This window comes from Balaenoptera borealis (assembly GCF_965194805.1).
Source record: "Balaenoptera borealis genome assembly, chromosome: 8".
NCBI classification, from domain to species: Eukaryota; Metazoa; Chordata; class Mammalia; order Artiodactyla; family Balaenopteridae; genus Balaenoptera; species Balaenoptera borealis.
In genome coordinates, this window is record NC_138865.1 from 99,599,805 (window position 1) to 99,616,230 (window position 16,426).

General features: G+C 44.4%; 1 protein-coding gene across 10 annotated transcripts in view; it reads left to right on the forward strand.

Moving 5' to 3' along the window:
• The window catches only part of PALM2AKAP2 (PALM2 and AKAP2 fusion), a 508,788-nt gene extending 492,919 nt beyond the window's left edge, over positions 1–15,869 (forward strand). For 8 of the 10 annotated variants that reach the window (XM_082403766.1, XM_082403764.1, XM_082403767.1 and 5 more), the window contains 2 exons: positions 1,541–1,719; positions 11,921–15,869. In XM_082403766.1, coding sequence (XP_082259892.1) covers positions 1,541–1,719; positions 11,921–12,019 — 278 coding nt within the window. In that variant the 3' untranslated portion in view covers positions 12,020–15,869. The remainder of the gene's footprint in view (positions 1–1,540; positions 1,720–11,920) is intronic. The other 2 variants (XM_082403768.1, XM_082403765.1) reach the window with 1 other exon arrangement.
• Positions 15,870–16,426: the final 557 nt, after the last annotated feature.

Here is a 16,426-nt window from a genome sequence, read left to right on the forward strand (position 1 = left end):
AATGTGCTGGCCATATACTTTTTTTTTTAATCAATAAAGGTTGATCTTCTTGCCAAATGTATTTGATAGAATAGCAAAATGTTTGAGTTAGAATGGACTTCCAAGACAACTTCTCCCCAAATTCTCATTTTCTAGCTAAGGAAGTTGAAACTTCGAGAACTTAAGTGATCAGCTCAAGATTAAAGGGGGAACATTACATGATTGTCTACAGCCAACCTCATGGCTGGTTCATGAGGAAGAGCAGAAATTAAAACTCAGGCCTCCTGAACTCCAGGGGGCTTCCCAACTCCCCTCAAAGGAGCTATGCCCAGTAAAGTCCTATAGCCACCCACACAGAGACATGGACCCCAGGCTTCACTTGTGATTCCAGCTCCATCAGGCAGTCTGGGGGGGAGTGAGGCGAAGAAAGATGAGCTGCCATCATCTTGGGTCTGGAGGAGGTCAAATGGGTCTTTAACCTTCCCTGGCGGTTTCTGAACTTTTGTGCTTGAAATATCCATTTATTTTGTGTGTTTTCTCCACATTCCTTGTTCGCAGACCCTAGCTGTGTCTCCCACAGGGGGCATAGTTGGAAAAATCATGACTGTTGCACCTGAAGGTACTTCTCAGAGGTGCGTTTGGGGCTCTGGCAATATAACCCACTCCTTCATGGGCCGGAAGGCATTTCCCAAGAGGGTGGGATGCAGGCGGTCTTAGTGACGGTGCCTGGCATCACCACACCACCATGACTGTGGACCCAATCTCCTCATCCTGAGAATACCTGTATGGCATCTCAAAAACTAACACCTCACCTTTCCCAAGTCTGACGCACCCCTTTTCTGCAACATAGAAGCTGCTGTTGTTGGCACTCATTCCTTAAGATCTGGGATCTCAAACCTAAATGCTTTCAGGACCGTGGCAGGTAAGGTAAAGAATGAAGCTGGCCAATGTAAGACTGGAGTAACCTGGGAAGAACAGCTTAGTTCTCATTCAGATGTTTTACAACATGTGTTGTCCATACAAAAAACCCGGGCTGGTCATCTGACCATTGGTGACCTCTGATAGAGAAGAAAGAGCCTGGGAAGGAAACCAGGAGACCTGGATACCATCGCCAGCTCCTGGTGGCCCAGCACAGCCTTCCCTTTGCTGAGCCTAAGTTTTCCTTATCTGTAAGAAATGGGTCTTTAAGGTTCAAAGGCACCGCCACCACTGACAGTCTGATTGTATGATCTGTGATAGAATACTTGTCCCCAAAACAACTGGAGCCAGCATCTGTCTGTCTGTTTGTCTGTCTGGCTGGCATATATCTGCAAAGTGCCTGAGAGCCCTCTTCGGTCTGACTGACTTTAAAACCGGTTTCCTTGAGGTCTTTGTTGGATGGGTTTGTGACATTAATCCTTAAGCACATTGATCCCTGTAATAAAATGACCTGCACTTAACCATCATTCTGGTACCAGTCGGTATGTCAGAGGTTGCTTTTTTGCCAGTGTTCTTCTCTTCTTTTCGAAAGCAGTCGTGACCAGACAAGCTTAGAAAGGGTGTTCTCTTCGTGTTGTTTCAGGGAAAATAGAGAAAGTCCAACCTCCTCCATCCCCCACACCTGAAGGTCCCAGCTTGCAGCCTGACTTAGCCCCCGAAGAGGCTGCCGGATCACAGCGGCCCAAGAATCTGATGCAGACCCTCATGGAAGACTATGAGACACACAAATCTAAAAGGCGCGAGAGAATGGATGATAGTAGTGTAAGTTTCTCCTCCTTTCCTCTTTACCGTGTCCAAGGGTGAACTTCAGTACAGCGTACGGTACTCCGGTTCAAGCATGGATGTGTGTGCGGTTGTCTGGCCAGCACTGTGGTTCCAGCACCAATTTTCAAATGTGTGGTTTAACATGCCTGCAGTTGGGTTGGGGGTTTTGCCTTGTTCTCAAAAACTTTGATCATGCAAAGAGTGGGTCTTTTTGCTGCCAAGTTCTAGTTTGAGTCTACTGCTACGGCTAGTGCGTGAGGTGTGGGGTGTGTGCGTAGAAAGACACCGCGCATGGGGCAATGCGGGAAGAAGGACACAAGCTCCCTGAAATCACCCGCAGGCACCGGGGAGCTGATCTCAGCCATCGCTCGCCTGTTCTGTAGAGGTGTTATTTCTCTAGAGAACTATGACGATGCTATTCCTTCAATGTCTGCTCTGGGCGATCCCTATAAATGGTACACAGTGCTCGGAAGACTAAGTATGTTTTAGGCTGTTACCAAGCCGGTGTGTACGGTCTGGCAGGAGAGAGCCACTTAAAATGACAGTTAAAACCGCATAGTTACCCTGCTACCCTCAGCCCTGAGAACTTTGCACATGACATTCCCACCAACCACAAAGGAAGTCATCTGCTGTGTGGTTTCTTTCTCCGGTAAGCGGCTTAAGAGCCAGTGCTGCCCACAGCCTGCACAGCCAGGAGCCTCAGGGGTCCGTGCCAACCTCCTTGGAATCCATTAGCATTGTTTGGGGTAACTACCTCCTCCCCCCAAATAGCTTGGGTCGGTTGAGGATACTCGCCAGTTGACCCAGGACAGTCCTGGTTTATGCCTGTTGTCCTGGCGTAATTATTAATAGCATCTCCTTTCCCTCTTAAAAGTGCCCCAGTTTGGATGCTAAATGATTTGGTCACCTTAAACTTGAACGCGGTGGGGCTCACAGTAGGAATTCCATGCTGATTCACTGCCTCTCATATCCAAGTTGGCTGAGTTAAAGGTTTTCTGGAGTTGAAGCCAGATACTGAACACTTAGTGGTAAAGAAAGCAAGCAAACACGCCTATGGCAGCTGAATGACCCACTTGGTGTGTCTCAGCCTCCTCTCACTTAGGTTTGTACCTAAATTGCTTGGAACACTGGCCCAGCTCCTCTGTTGGGCTGGAATATTTCTGGGCTGTTCCCTGTATTGTACAGTGGGATGGGCCTGGCCCTTGATGGCTGCTGCTGAGGTTTCAACTGCTGGGGCTCCTTCTCTGAGCCTGTAGGACCTTTTCTGTCCATGAAGTCACTTTATCTGGCTCTTCTTTTCAGCCCTTTTTAGGTATTTTCTGGAGTCTGTGACCACCTTGAAGCTTAGGGCTATAAGGGGCTTTTCTTCAATGATTCCACACCATACATCAGCAGCTTTGGTGGAAGTTAGCTGGGATGTGTAGATGGGGAAGAACCAATGGACCACTTTGCCAGTGACCCAGCTCAGTGATTTGGAAGCACACTCTCTATATCTCTTGTGCATGCCTTTTGTGTTGAAGTGCAGGTGTTAGGGGAAAACACCATACCCAGAAGTGAAGTTACTCATTTCATAGGCAGAGGCTGACCAACTGACACTCAGGAAGCCACCTGGCGAACGTCAACTAGGTTGGATTTCCCCTTTTCATGAAGGAAGCTGCTTAGAATCAGCCTTTTAACATACTGGTTGCCCTTCACTTACACAGTGAAGTGAGAGCCTCCTGTCTCTGTTTTTCTCAAGTAAATTAACATTTTGGATAAGAAAGAAACCTACTAAACTAATCAAGCTGTTAATATCCCCAGATCTCAAATTCAAGGCCAAGTGTTCTGCACTGTTGTGGATATTACAAGAGAACCAAGTTTGTTGCTGTTGAAAATTCTTAGGAACAGAAAAAAAAAATCTATCCAACCCACTATATCCTCTTTTAAGAGACCCAAATCTGGGAAAAACAAAAGGCCCCAAAAAAACATACTTCAATTGCTTCTAAAGCAAATATATGCTCATCAGTGAGACTTCATTTCAGAGCCGCCTGTTAACCTATCTTAGTTCTTTTGATTCAGGGGATCTTTCTGTTGTGTCGTCATCAATCACTGGAGAATATGTTGACGTTTACCTTTAGGAATAAACAAGCCTTCATCTCTTTTCCTAGCTGACCTGTGGCCCCTTCTTTAATGGCCTCTCATAGCAGAAGGATAACCATAGGGAACACATGGATGGCTTGAAGCTTGAGTTGTGTAACTGGCTTCCCTGCTCCAAAAGCTGGTAGTTCTGTTCTCCTGGCTTCATCCACATACACTATCCTCAGGGCAAGTTGTGGCTTCTTAGATCCTCCACCCTCTATGAACCTCCCTTGGCCCACCTGGGTCCAGTGTCACCCGGCACTTCCACCTGCCAATATTCCTTCCAAAAAGTCAGTTGGCAGCATTTATGAGTCCCTCACGCGTGATCAGGACCCAACCACGTGTTCACCCATAGGAAGCAGCAAGCTCTTTCTGAATTGAATGAGAGGCATTCTTATTTGCTGTACTTCCCAAGGAGAAGGTAGACTTCAAAACAACGTGCGGTAATTGGGATGTATGCATAGTGATGCGCTGGGTACAATGACGTCAGTGAGCGTGAAGGAGAGAAGGAGAAAGAGAGGGAAGGCAAATGAAGCTGTGCCCGCAGTTTCCATGAGTAGCTTTCACCAACCTGTCTGGGAAAGAAAACCGATCCTCACCATCAGAACAGGTACAGCATGCCTCCGCCCCAGAGCAGTGATGGTGTCTGGAGTGTCCTGTCCCCAGTTTAGGACCCTTCCACTTTCCCACTCGATAAAATATCACCTGCAGGACAGGAGGGAGGCCTCTGGCTCACGGGGTCCCTGCCAGGAGGTGGGGTGGGGACAACCGCACAGTATTTAGTGGTTTTTTTCACGTTCTTAGCTGGCCTCTCTCCTGCTGAAAGCCAAGTGAGGGCTCAGAGAATGACGGAAGATGGAACATTAAATCATGAATCTCTCTCTGGGAATATCTGCCCAGGAGTCACTATAGTAGTCATATGAAGTCAGCTGTGGATGTTGTGCTTCCTTTTGCAGTTGGTGACAAAGTCAATGACAAGGAACCAGAAAAAGCCCCTTTTCTGAAAAGGTTACCCCCAAACGGCCATTCTTGTTCCCAGCTCAGGCCTTGAGCAGGATAACCCTTGAGTAGCGACAGTCTTCATCCGCCGGGGCTGGCTTCCTTGTTCTGCATGGTGTGGTCACTGATGAGTGTCTCCATGCTGCAGGCTGAGCCAGGCTCTACCTCTTAAGGGACCCCTTGGCTAACCTGGGGGTAGGAGGATTGCTAACCTCCACCCACACGCCTTACCCTGGGCTGTATCCCAGCCTATACAGGGCCTTTGTGAGAATTAGCAAAAGGCACCCTTTTTCAGAACTCCGTGTGGATGCAGTCCTGCACCAGCTACACGGTCAGTGAGGGGAGTCGGGGGTCTGAGCTTCAACCCCATCCATTCCCCCAGCCTGGTGTTTTTGTGCAACACACACACTGCCCACCCAGATGCAACCGTCCTGCTCTTAGTGTAGGTTTCTTTTATCTGGAAATGTTATCTTAAGTGGAAATGTCCCCTTATCTGGGCCTGCTGCCATCTCTGGTCAGTCATGCAACTCATAATGGCCTGATGAATCATAGTTTCCTGTAGGGTTTCTTGGTACCTTGCAAAGAAAGGATACTGAGGCAACACTGTTTTTCTGGCCAGTTTCCCCCGCCCCAACCTGACCTGAGCCTCAGAAGACAATGAGTTCTTGAGTCAGTGGTGCTCTTGAACTTGTTTGGTAGATTTGCTTTCCCTTTCTCAGTTGAAGGGATGCTGGGCTGAGTCCAGATTACAGCCTCCTGGACATTGAGCCCCATCCTTCCTCCTCGCACAGAATCTAGGTGGGTTTTTCCTGTGTTCTCTTTCTTTCTCTTTTGCCCCCAGAATAGTTACTGAGAGGGCTTTCAGCCTTCCCTGCCTGTCTTGGAATAAAAGAAGGCCTCTTTGGTTCCTGGGTTAAGTCCAAGCTGGGGGCTGGCAGTCACTGCTTTTCCAAGAATTCCTGGCACACACTTCCTTCTAGACCAGGACACCCTTTGGGAGTTCTAGCCCCACTCTCACTGGGTGGGTGGAGGAAGCCCGTCTGGCTCCAGTGCCCACCCCCGCCACCGCAGGCTGTATGGGAAGCTCAGCCAACATCAGTGATGCTTTGTGCCCCCAGCTCCCTCGGGTTCTCCCACATGCCCTGGGAAGGTGCAGAGGAGAGGAGCGCTCCACATTTATCAGCCCCCGGTCATCAGTCTGATCATTACAGAGCTGTGATTTTTAAGTGCAATACCCAAGAAGCAGTCAGTGATCACAGACATATGATCGCCCCTATCCAGTCTGTGGTCACCATGCCAGAAACCAATCAGTGCCTCTAAAGTCCGGCAGTGTAAATGCAAGGTCATGACCACTATTCTGGAGGAGGCTGTCCAAAGTCAGTCCTTCTCACTCATTACCCACAGCCGGGCATATTTTCTCTGAGCTTTTCTTGTAGTGACTTTTAGTTTCCTTTATAGGAACTAAAGGATAATTTTAGTTCCTACTTAATCACTCCACTTTCAGGAACTTACTTAGGACCCCCAAGGTAGTGATGAGGGAGGCTGCTTGGTCTCCCTTGGCAGTGCCATCCTTAGATCAGCTTCAGAGAATCTGCCTCTGCAAACCTCGCATTCAAACCATCCCCTGTCTGTGGTTAGGGTCTTCTTTTCGTGGGACAACAGGCTACAAGACTACTTTGGGGTTCAGAGACGCCTACAGGCAGGGGAAGGGCTGTTTGTCCACAGATGGCAATAGATTCTAACGAATCCAAAATGACCCTTAAGGATCTTGCTGGTGGGCAGCTGGTTGCATACAACCCGGGCGGAAAGAATCTTGTTAATTCAAAGCACAGAAGATGGAAGCAACAAATCTTGAATTAACAAAGTATGGCTTATCTGATATTTTTATGAAGGAATAATAGGGTATCTACTTGCTGCAAAAGATACAGACTTTTAAATAAACGAATATCAGATGAAGCAAGTCTTGGTGTGGGTGTGTCCTGGTCTCCTGATGTTACTTCCCCTCTTGTGTCCCCTCCCCCCCTCACCGGCGCGATGCCAGTTCCCAGCTGGGGGGTGTTTTGTGAGTGTGTCTCTGCCATGTACTAACCCTGGTTTTTCCCTCTCTGCCAGTACACCTCTAAGTTACTGTCTTGCAAGGTGACTTCCGAGGTACTTTTCCACTTGTTTGTCTTGGTCTTCTTGCATGCCTGACCCAGGTGCATGTTGTCGTGGTTTGCCATTTCCTCATGGGTTTTTCTCCCTGCCTTTTCTGAATGGGGTGATTGCCTTGAAATGTTAGCGTCCATGCAACAGTGGTACACGTGGCTGTGCTTTGCTGTGCTGTGCTCTGGGTTGGAGAAGATTCTGTCCTGCTCATGGATCTGGAAGATGTTTGGACTAGAGGGTACAACCAGTGGGCTATTTGGGTTTTTGTTTGTTTCTTTCTTCAGGCGCTGATAGCAAATCTACTCTGGTCTGGTTAGAAAATCATGCAGCTCAAGAGGACTGGGCTGTCGGTTCGGATCAGTCCTTTGTTTACCTTAACACAAACCCAGAGAGCTCCATGCCATCACTTTAGGGTAACTTATTCCTACTGTGAACCAACTCAGTTCCCCCTCCCCTCCATCTTTAAACCTGTATTTTTGGTTTGGAAGCTTCTTTAAGCATTGGATTTCCCCCCAAGCCTCCTCCTTTCCCCTACAACTTCCCTTTACACAGATTTCACAAACCTGTGCTATGAAAAAGCACAATATTTTTTATTTTTCCCATTTTTTCCACATATATATTGACTTATTTATATACTATGAGAAAGCATACTGGCTTTTATATTTTTTATTTCTAGAGCATTGTATTATTTTTATTTTAAAAGAATTATTGTAAATATAGAGAATTGTAGAGAATCATTTATTCATTCACCTGGTTAACAATTTATCGAGATCCTACTACACATCGGGCACTTTCTGGGTTCTGAGGAGACAGCAGTCACCTGAACAATGTCCCTGATGCCATGGGGCTGGCATTCCAATGTGTCAAGGCTATGGCAGAGTAAAATAATAAAGCCCCCTAGCCAGCTTTGTGCATTCTTATCATTTCATAATATTTGCTTAATATTTTAAAAAGAAATTAATATTGCAAATACCATTCAAGCCCTCTTGTTACTTCTCCCAGCTCCCATTTCTTTCTCTCTTGAGAGGGAATTTTTCTGGAGTTTGGTGTTGATTGTTTCCATGCATGTTTTTATCCTTATACTACATATGTCTATGTACATAAATTATATCTAATGGTTTTGCATGTTTTAGAACTTTCTATAAATATATCATGTTGTAGTATCCTGTACTCTTTATTCTGTCTGCATCATTTTTAGATGGGTCCATGTTGATACTTATGGCTCTAGTTCACTCATTATAATTGCCGTATATAGTATTCCATTGAATGAATACATATCTATTTATTCATTCTTCCAGTGATGGAAATGTAGGTTGTATCTTTTCTTTGCCAGTACAAACAATGAGTCAATGAATGTTATTTTACACAGCTCTTTGTGTGACCTATGGAAGAAAGTCTCTAAATATATCTAGGGGTAAAAGTACTGGTTATAGGGCTTACACATCCTCACATTCACTACCTATTGCAAACTACTCTTCAAACTGGCTGTGCTAATCTATAGCACAATATATATTTTACATCTCCATATTTAGCAAAATAATTATGGTTAACTATAGACGTGAGCTGATGATTATCAGTAGTTTTGTTTCACAAAGTGTAAAATGAATATTGAAAATATCATTACATGGACCTTCCTCAGTGTCTAATTGTGGTTCTCAGTGAGGAAATGCTGGTTTAAGAATTAGACCCTAAGCCCACATCCCCTTGGAGTCAACATAAGATTGAAGAAAATCTGGTCAAATACATCCAAGGAAGATAAGACTGGGCCCTGTCTGCCTTCAGTGGAAGATATGAGGGATAAAATATTAATATAAATATTATTTAACATATCTGTCTTTTGTTTAATATCCCCAAATAAAATTATCTAGGTTGATTGCTGCTCAAACTGAAGTGATTCACTTGAATTCCCTAAGCATCGGAGAGAAAAATTAATACTAGAGGATTGTTCAAAGAGAATTGATTTTCTTTTTCTCCCACCAGACCTAAATCTGAATTAATTTGTGAAAATGATAAAACCTTAAATCAGGTCTATTTTTTTTTTTAATGTTTTTCTCTCTCCATTCCTATGGAGAGTATTTATTGCCCTTTCTGATGCTTCTTCCTCCATACTCCCCCCAGCCACTGAGCAGCCGTGGAACATGCTGGCCCAGAGCATCGACTCTGCACCCAGAGTTCTGGGTTCAGATGTTAGCTCTTCCTCCTTCTAACTGATGTTAGTCAGATTATTGAAACCTCTCTGTGCTTCAGCTTCTTCATATGTGAAATGCATAGTATGAATCCCATAGAACAGTAGTGAGGATTAAAACCGTAGCTGGTTCATGATTCCTGGTATGTAAGTGTTTACTATTACCAGAGCCCCAGAGGCAAGTGCTTTTTTTTAACCCAGAAAGAAAAGGAGTGGACTTTAGGAAATAAAGTTAATATGTAGAAATCTAGAACAAAAGTTCTAGATTTGCTAGAGCTTTACACACACACACACACACACACACACACACTCACTCTCACACACAGTACTCTGAATTAATTGTGGAATAAATGCTCATTCACATACCTTCCCCGAGGGCTTGGCTTTTTGAATCTTCAAAAGGTCAGTTGGAGGAGGGAAGAAACTGTTCTATCCTGAACATGAAGCACTGTGCCCGACACTTGGTAGGAACCCAATAAATAGCTATAAGATGGATGGACAGATGGATTGAAATGGGTTCCCAAAGAACAGAGTAAATTAAATTTTTTCAATATGATTGAGAATTAAAATAGGGCCCAAATACAAGACAAGGGACATCTGAAATTGATGGGGACTATTTTTTTCAGAACCTTAGATTTATTTTTAGCTCTTATGTAAACCTTTCAGTTTGTATGTACAGTCTGCAAGGCAAACATATGACTGTTTTACACAATGTGGAGCTCCTTGTCAAAACGTCTTATGTTTGAATACCACTTGATTGCTTATAAAGCCCTTTCACATGATGAGAGAAATACGTAGTTATTGTTTAAGAATTTGCTATGCCCTGGAAACTTTGGTAAATTCTTTGCCTCATTTATTCCTTAGACCACCTCGGTACTGTAGTTTTTATTATTCCCTTTTTACATATAAGGAAACTGAGGCACAGGGTAATAAACTTTCCCAAGGTCCCATAGTTACTAGGATTTAAACTTAGACCTGCCTGGACTTCAGAGGCTGCATAGCTTCCTGAGAGAGCCTGTGAAATAGGGCAGGTGTTGTGTCCGTTTTACAGATAAAGGAAGTTGAGACTCAAGATGCCATGAACGACAGCACATGTTCCAGGCACAGAGCTGGAAACAAAGCTCAGGACTTGCAATTCCAGTTCCTCACTGCCTTCCAGTACCATGTTACCAGGCCTTGACCAGAAGATTCCACTGTTTAACTCTACCAGACTTGGAGACGTGCTTTCCTCCTACTGATTTCTTATTCTTAGATGTTGACTAGGTGACCATGATATGTTTACACACCAACACTTTAGGGCATGGCTTACGTGCTTCCCGGTGAACATTCCTTCAGGAGACATGACTTGAGTTGTGTCCTACACATCCGGTCAAAGCCGTCCCTGCTAGGAGGACTGGGGAAGCCTTCCTGGAGCAAAGACACTGCAGCTCTGGGAAGTCCATGCATTTGTCAGAGGTGCAGAGAAGCAAGTTGAGATGGCCTGCTCCCTCCCAGACCTTTAATCTGACCAGAATTTGCTTATGTCTGGGCTCCCATCACTGCCAGTAAACCTGCCTCTCCTTGCTTCTCTGGAGTTGCCAGCATCTCTGTCCCTTGCCAGAATGATTGTTCTCAGAATAAGCAAAGACTTCATCACCTATTGGTTGGATAACCAACCAGTGTTGGCTCTGCTAGACTTTAAATTCAGAAACTGCACATCCTAAGCTAATGCCACAGTCATTTAACTGGTTGGCATGCAGGGGCTTGCTTTCGGTGCAGTATCATGAAATTGAGCCATTTCTCCTGCGTTGGCAACCTAAATGTCATTCATCTGGATGTCATCTGGACCAAACTCAAGCTGGAGCAGACTGGCGAAGGATCCCCCCTGGGGTCCACAGACTCTTCTGGGGAGCCGGAGGGAGGGTGGCCTCACGCCGATGGTGGTGAGCCTATTTGTCCTTGATGTTGTCACCTTTCTCTTCCTTTACTAGCACCTGTGGCCCTGAAGTTACATCAAAATGCTCAGATTCCATTTTTTTAGTGGCCTGAGAAGCTCTTTTTCTTTTCACTTAATTCCTCTTTCAAGCGTAATTATACCAAAGTAGATTTTTGTGGTATAAATATGATCACAGTTTATGTAGGTCCACAAAGCTTGGTGGAATGAATTCACACTGGTTCAGTTGTTTGGAATTACTTTCCCGTCTGCTTGTTTATGAAGAGACCAAGACTGTCCATAGCTGTGCTGTCCAGTATGGTAGTCACTATTTCCATGAAGCTATTGAAATTAAAATTAATTAAAATCAGATATTTAGTTTCTCAGTCACACTAGCCATATTTCAAATGCTCAATAGCCATGTGTGGCTCGTGGCTGCCATATTGGATAGCGCAGATACAGATCACTGCCATCAGACTGCGCTGATCGGTAGCATGGAGCGATGCACTTCGTTATCTAAAAACTTGATGCAGAGTCAGGTCTAGTTCAACGAAACTTGCAGAACACTTCAGGAAAATTAAATCTCTCTGTACTGAAAACGATGGGTCAAATAGCAAGTGAACTTTGGCTCTGAGGTGAATGCTACCCAGAACCTCCCATCCCGCCACCTTTACTTTCACATCTCTCCTACCTCCCAGCCGTACCAGACGCTTTACCACTTTCCCCCTCATTAGATGCTGTTGGGAGAGGGAAAGGAGGAAGGAAACAGAGAAGCTGGTTTGTGTTCATAATGAACAATCATGAACTCTGCATAATTTTTTTCCCTCTCTCTTCAGGTCCTTGAGGCCACACGGGTTAATCGAAGAAAGAGCGCATTGGCCTTGCGCTGGGAGGCGGGGATCTATGCCAACCAAGAGGAAGAGGACAATGAATAATCAACTTCCTTCCACCCAGGAAGCTTCTTTGGTGCTTGGGTTCCCAAGAAACCAAGAAATCAACACATCAAAGCATTTTAATAGAATATTTATTAAAGTGCAAACAAACTCAGCAATCCTTATGCAGACCAGAAGTTGCAATGTACAATGATGAAAAATCAAGTGAAAAAAGAAGCCCACCCATCAAACACGAACTCCCGGGAGTCAAAAGAGAAAGGATTTTTTTTTTGTAACTCAAAGAATCCCCTGGGTTAGGACCACAGTTGATCCAAAAGGACAAAGAGGTTACAAGCAAATTGACATGGTTGCTACAGGCAGAACCAAGACTAGCCTGTCTGGGTGATGAGGCAAACAGTGGTAATGTGGCCATTTGGAGAAGCCACAGAGCTGGTGCCATCCACCCAGCAGAGGATATTTCCCTGTGCCTGCACCGGTCTCCACCCATCATAGCATCAGAGGTGTTGGACTAACCCCATTTACTCCAGCAGCTATAAAATAACGCTTCTCTCTCTATTTGCCCAGAAGAGGCAACTATGGTTCCATGCCTCTTCCGTTTAATTGTTTTGAATTGGGAGCAATTAAGGATCGCAATCCATATTTTGAAGACAAGATTTCTTCATGTTGCAAACACAACCTGTTCTGCATTAGGAGGTTGAGGAAGGGGGGAGAAAGCCAAACCAAATGGATTATTTTAGCTTTAGGATCTTGTCTGCTTATGATATTGACTGAGCTGCAGTTTATGAGAACACATTTTCACAATTCTGTTTCTTTATATGAAAACTATATTTAGTGGGCAACAACTATTTTTATGATGGGATGGGGGAATATATCCATGTATAAAACCTATACACATTGAACAGCTTGGTTCAAGAGGGGAGGGGTATTTTTAGAGTGGTAATAATTGAAAAAAGGGCGAACTCTGCCTTAGAGAGGTAGATGATGAGAAATAAAGAGGTGTTTATAACTATATTTTATATGTAAAGTGGACCTTCAGGGGAGTAGGAAGAATGATATTTTGGATCAATCAGAAGGAAACAGTAAAGAAAGCTCACGAAAGGTAGAGAGAGAAGAAGGGAGGGAGAAAGTGTGGGAAAATAAGGAAGTTAGAGATATTATTTTTTCTGAGCAACCAGTATTTTTCAGGATGAGACAGAGAAAAATATAGAATAGAAACTTAAGTGCAGGCTTAGGTTCAGCTACAAATCCTAAAGGTGGTGTGCGTGCGTGTGTGTGTGTGTACACATGCCTTTGTGTATGTGTGCAAAGCGCATGTGTGCTCATGAGTAAGGGTGTGTGTGTGTGAGAATTAAAATTCCAGAATGATCATGGGACAAGGGTGTTCACTTATTTCCTCCAAAGCTGTTTGCCAGCGTCAGGAGTGAGTGAGAATTTCTTTTTTATGAAAAGGATATAGAGGCTCCGAGCTGTTGCAGTATTTGTAATATTAAATTGACCTAACATGGTATTTGCATGAGTCACATGGCAAAGTTTTGAGCAGTTTTGTAATTTGACATTTAGGAAAGTATCGTATTTATTCTCATGCTTTGTATTCACGCTTAGTATACGCTAAAGGATGCCAGCTTTACTCTTTCTGTCATTTAAAGCAATATGATAAGGGTATTCAATCATTGAATGCCCTCAATTTCTGGATGAGAAATTTTTCAGTTCTGGCCATGAGAAAAAAACTGACCAGCCTTCTTTTTTTCCGTCCCTTGTTTTAAAACTGTGGTTTTAAAAAAAGCAATAAGTAAGTCAGACCTCACTAAAATTCATTTTTGTTTTTATGTCTTTATGTCATAAGCGCTAATGTGTTGTTCTGACAAGTAGCAGTTCCACCAAATTTGTATGTAGATGTCATGCACATTATCTTTGCTTCTTTTATTAGACTAGTGTGTCAACGTTAGGGGAAAGTTTATTCATAAACAGGTGGTGGACACAAAGTAAAAAATGGAACTCTCTGATAACTTACAAGGATCCTTTGAAACTGCCAAGGGAACCTGCAATTTGAAGCCAAATTCTACAGATGGATAATTGGCGCCATCCTTATATGGTTCATGCTCCTGAACATTCTGAACGAATAGTCAACAAAATGTGCTAGACGCTGGGGATATGAAACAAATAAGATCCCTGCTGTTAGGAATTTATTTTCAGGTGGGAGAGGCTGGCATGGAGACAGACATTCCCAGGAAAATGAGATGAGGAGTCCTGACAGGTGAAATGGGGGCACCCAGGAAGGAAGGGTGCTTTGTCTGAGGATTTCCAGCGTTCCCAAGACGGGCACGGGAATGAAAACAGATGCGTCAGCAGCATCGTGTGGCCCAGGGATGCAGGAGCTGCTAGGATGCCTGGAGAAGAGAATGGTTCTGTGGGTTGCACAAAAAGTGAAACATGCTTCATGATTTCTGGACTGACTCTGGATCTGGTAGTGACCATAGACTTGATACAGATGAACTCCCCATCTTTCGCAAGAGGAAACAGTCCTCAGGACTTGCCTGAAGTTTTTGGTCCTGTTTTGAAGGAAACTGTGTACCCACCTTAAAACTACATTTGAGAAGAGAATGGGCAGCTGAAAAGAAAGCTTAGGAGGCCACACAATTCCTGGAATCGCTTTAGAGGCAGATAAGTTGGTCTTTGACTGCAGTTGATTGACCCAGACATACTTATTATGTAGAGTTATAGAGTCGGGATCCTTTGGTTCGCACTTTGGATAGGCAACAAATGCAGCGTTTCCGTGACTCTCTCACAGTCACAAAACCGTTTTAACTGTGGCCCCTACATCTCCATCATTTGCTTGTTCCCTTCTGCTGCCTTCTGATGACTGCTGCCCATTTCCTTGTTCCACTCACGTATCATCCTGTTAAAATGTAAATTAAAGTTCCCTTGGCGGAGCCAGATTTTCTCTGCGCTCTTGAGTTTTTTACTCATTTAAGAAACATTGGGCCATGGCTTTGTACATAGCACTGTGCTAGGCTCTGGGATCCCAAATGAACCCTTTTAACTTTGTGAAGATGCAGCAGACCCCTGGCGGAAGGTCATCCATGCCTAATCCATCGAGAAGAAGAGGCTTGTCCAAAAATTGGCCTCTGATACTCATCCCTGCCCCCAAATAGCACACAAGCTTGTTAATCTCAGCTAGAACAGAGGTTTAGATTCTGTAGATGTTAAAAGTTTTCCTGAAAGTATTCCATTCCGCAGTGTTGATAGATGTTCACTTTCCTCTGGAACTGATTACTGACATTCCTTGGCTTTCTCATCCAGAAATTATGGGAACAGGGTCTGTCAGTGGCAGGAGGCTGGGCTGTGTCCTACGTGAATGACACATGCAGTTTCCTTGCCTCTTTACACTCATGCATGCCGCCCACCCTACAGTGACATATAAGCAGTATATAGATCAGTGTCCACATATATACACAACACACACACACACACACACACACAAGGCATAACGAGGAACACTAAGACAGTGTTGACTCTTGTCTCAGAAGACAAATAATTAAACATTTTTCCAACTAAAGAATGGATGTAATTAAACTATGTATTGAAAAAACATAGCCTACGTGTTTAGAGATGGTGACTATATCCAGTTGTAGTAACAGAACCAATTTCCTGAATTTTAAGCATTCAGTGAGTGAGCTGCCAACTTTGATTTTGTGTTCCTCTTTACCCAAATGACTTTTTTTTTTTTCTTTTTTGGAGGAGGGGGCAAAAAGCAGCAATACTGTGTTTGAAAATGATACTCTGTATCTGGCTCTCCTGTGTATGTTAACCACTTCAATGTTATTATCCTGCTTCGGTTTTATAGTGATTGTGAGGCATTCAATGCAAGTATACAATTATTTTCTCATTAAAATCCAGTGTGTGTTGTGCTTTTATAAATGAGGGGCCCCTTGTTTGACTGTCGGGGGAGGTTGGAGGACCGAGCAGCCCAAGGGTAGCATGCCAGCGCTCTCGCCTCTGATTCCATGGGGCGACATCTGCTTCTTGCGTATTTGGAACCAAGAAAGCAGTACTAGCTGGCGGGGCAGACCTTTGACAGACTGTGCCCAATGCCTCCTTTGGCCATGTTGTCTCCAGCTGCCGCGGCTAGACCTGGAAACTCCGACAGGACCCACAGAAATGATACACATGCCTCTTGAGGTAGGTAGACTCCAAGGTCAAAGAGATGGTGGGGCAAACGGTAGGACAAACAGTAAAGCTCAAGCTTTGCACGTGGCTCTTAGGCTCTAATTTTTATTATTCATTCCATTCCCAGCACCTGTATTTGGCTCTCCTCTGAGGAATAGAGAATTTCGGACTTTACAGAGCATCTGAGACCACAGATGAATCAGAAAGCTTCCTCCCCGACTTCTCCTGCCCTCCCTCCACTTCTTCCCCCCAACCCTGCGGTCTCCAGCCGCTCCACTCCGT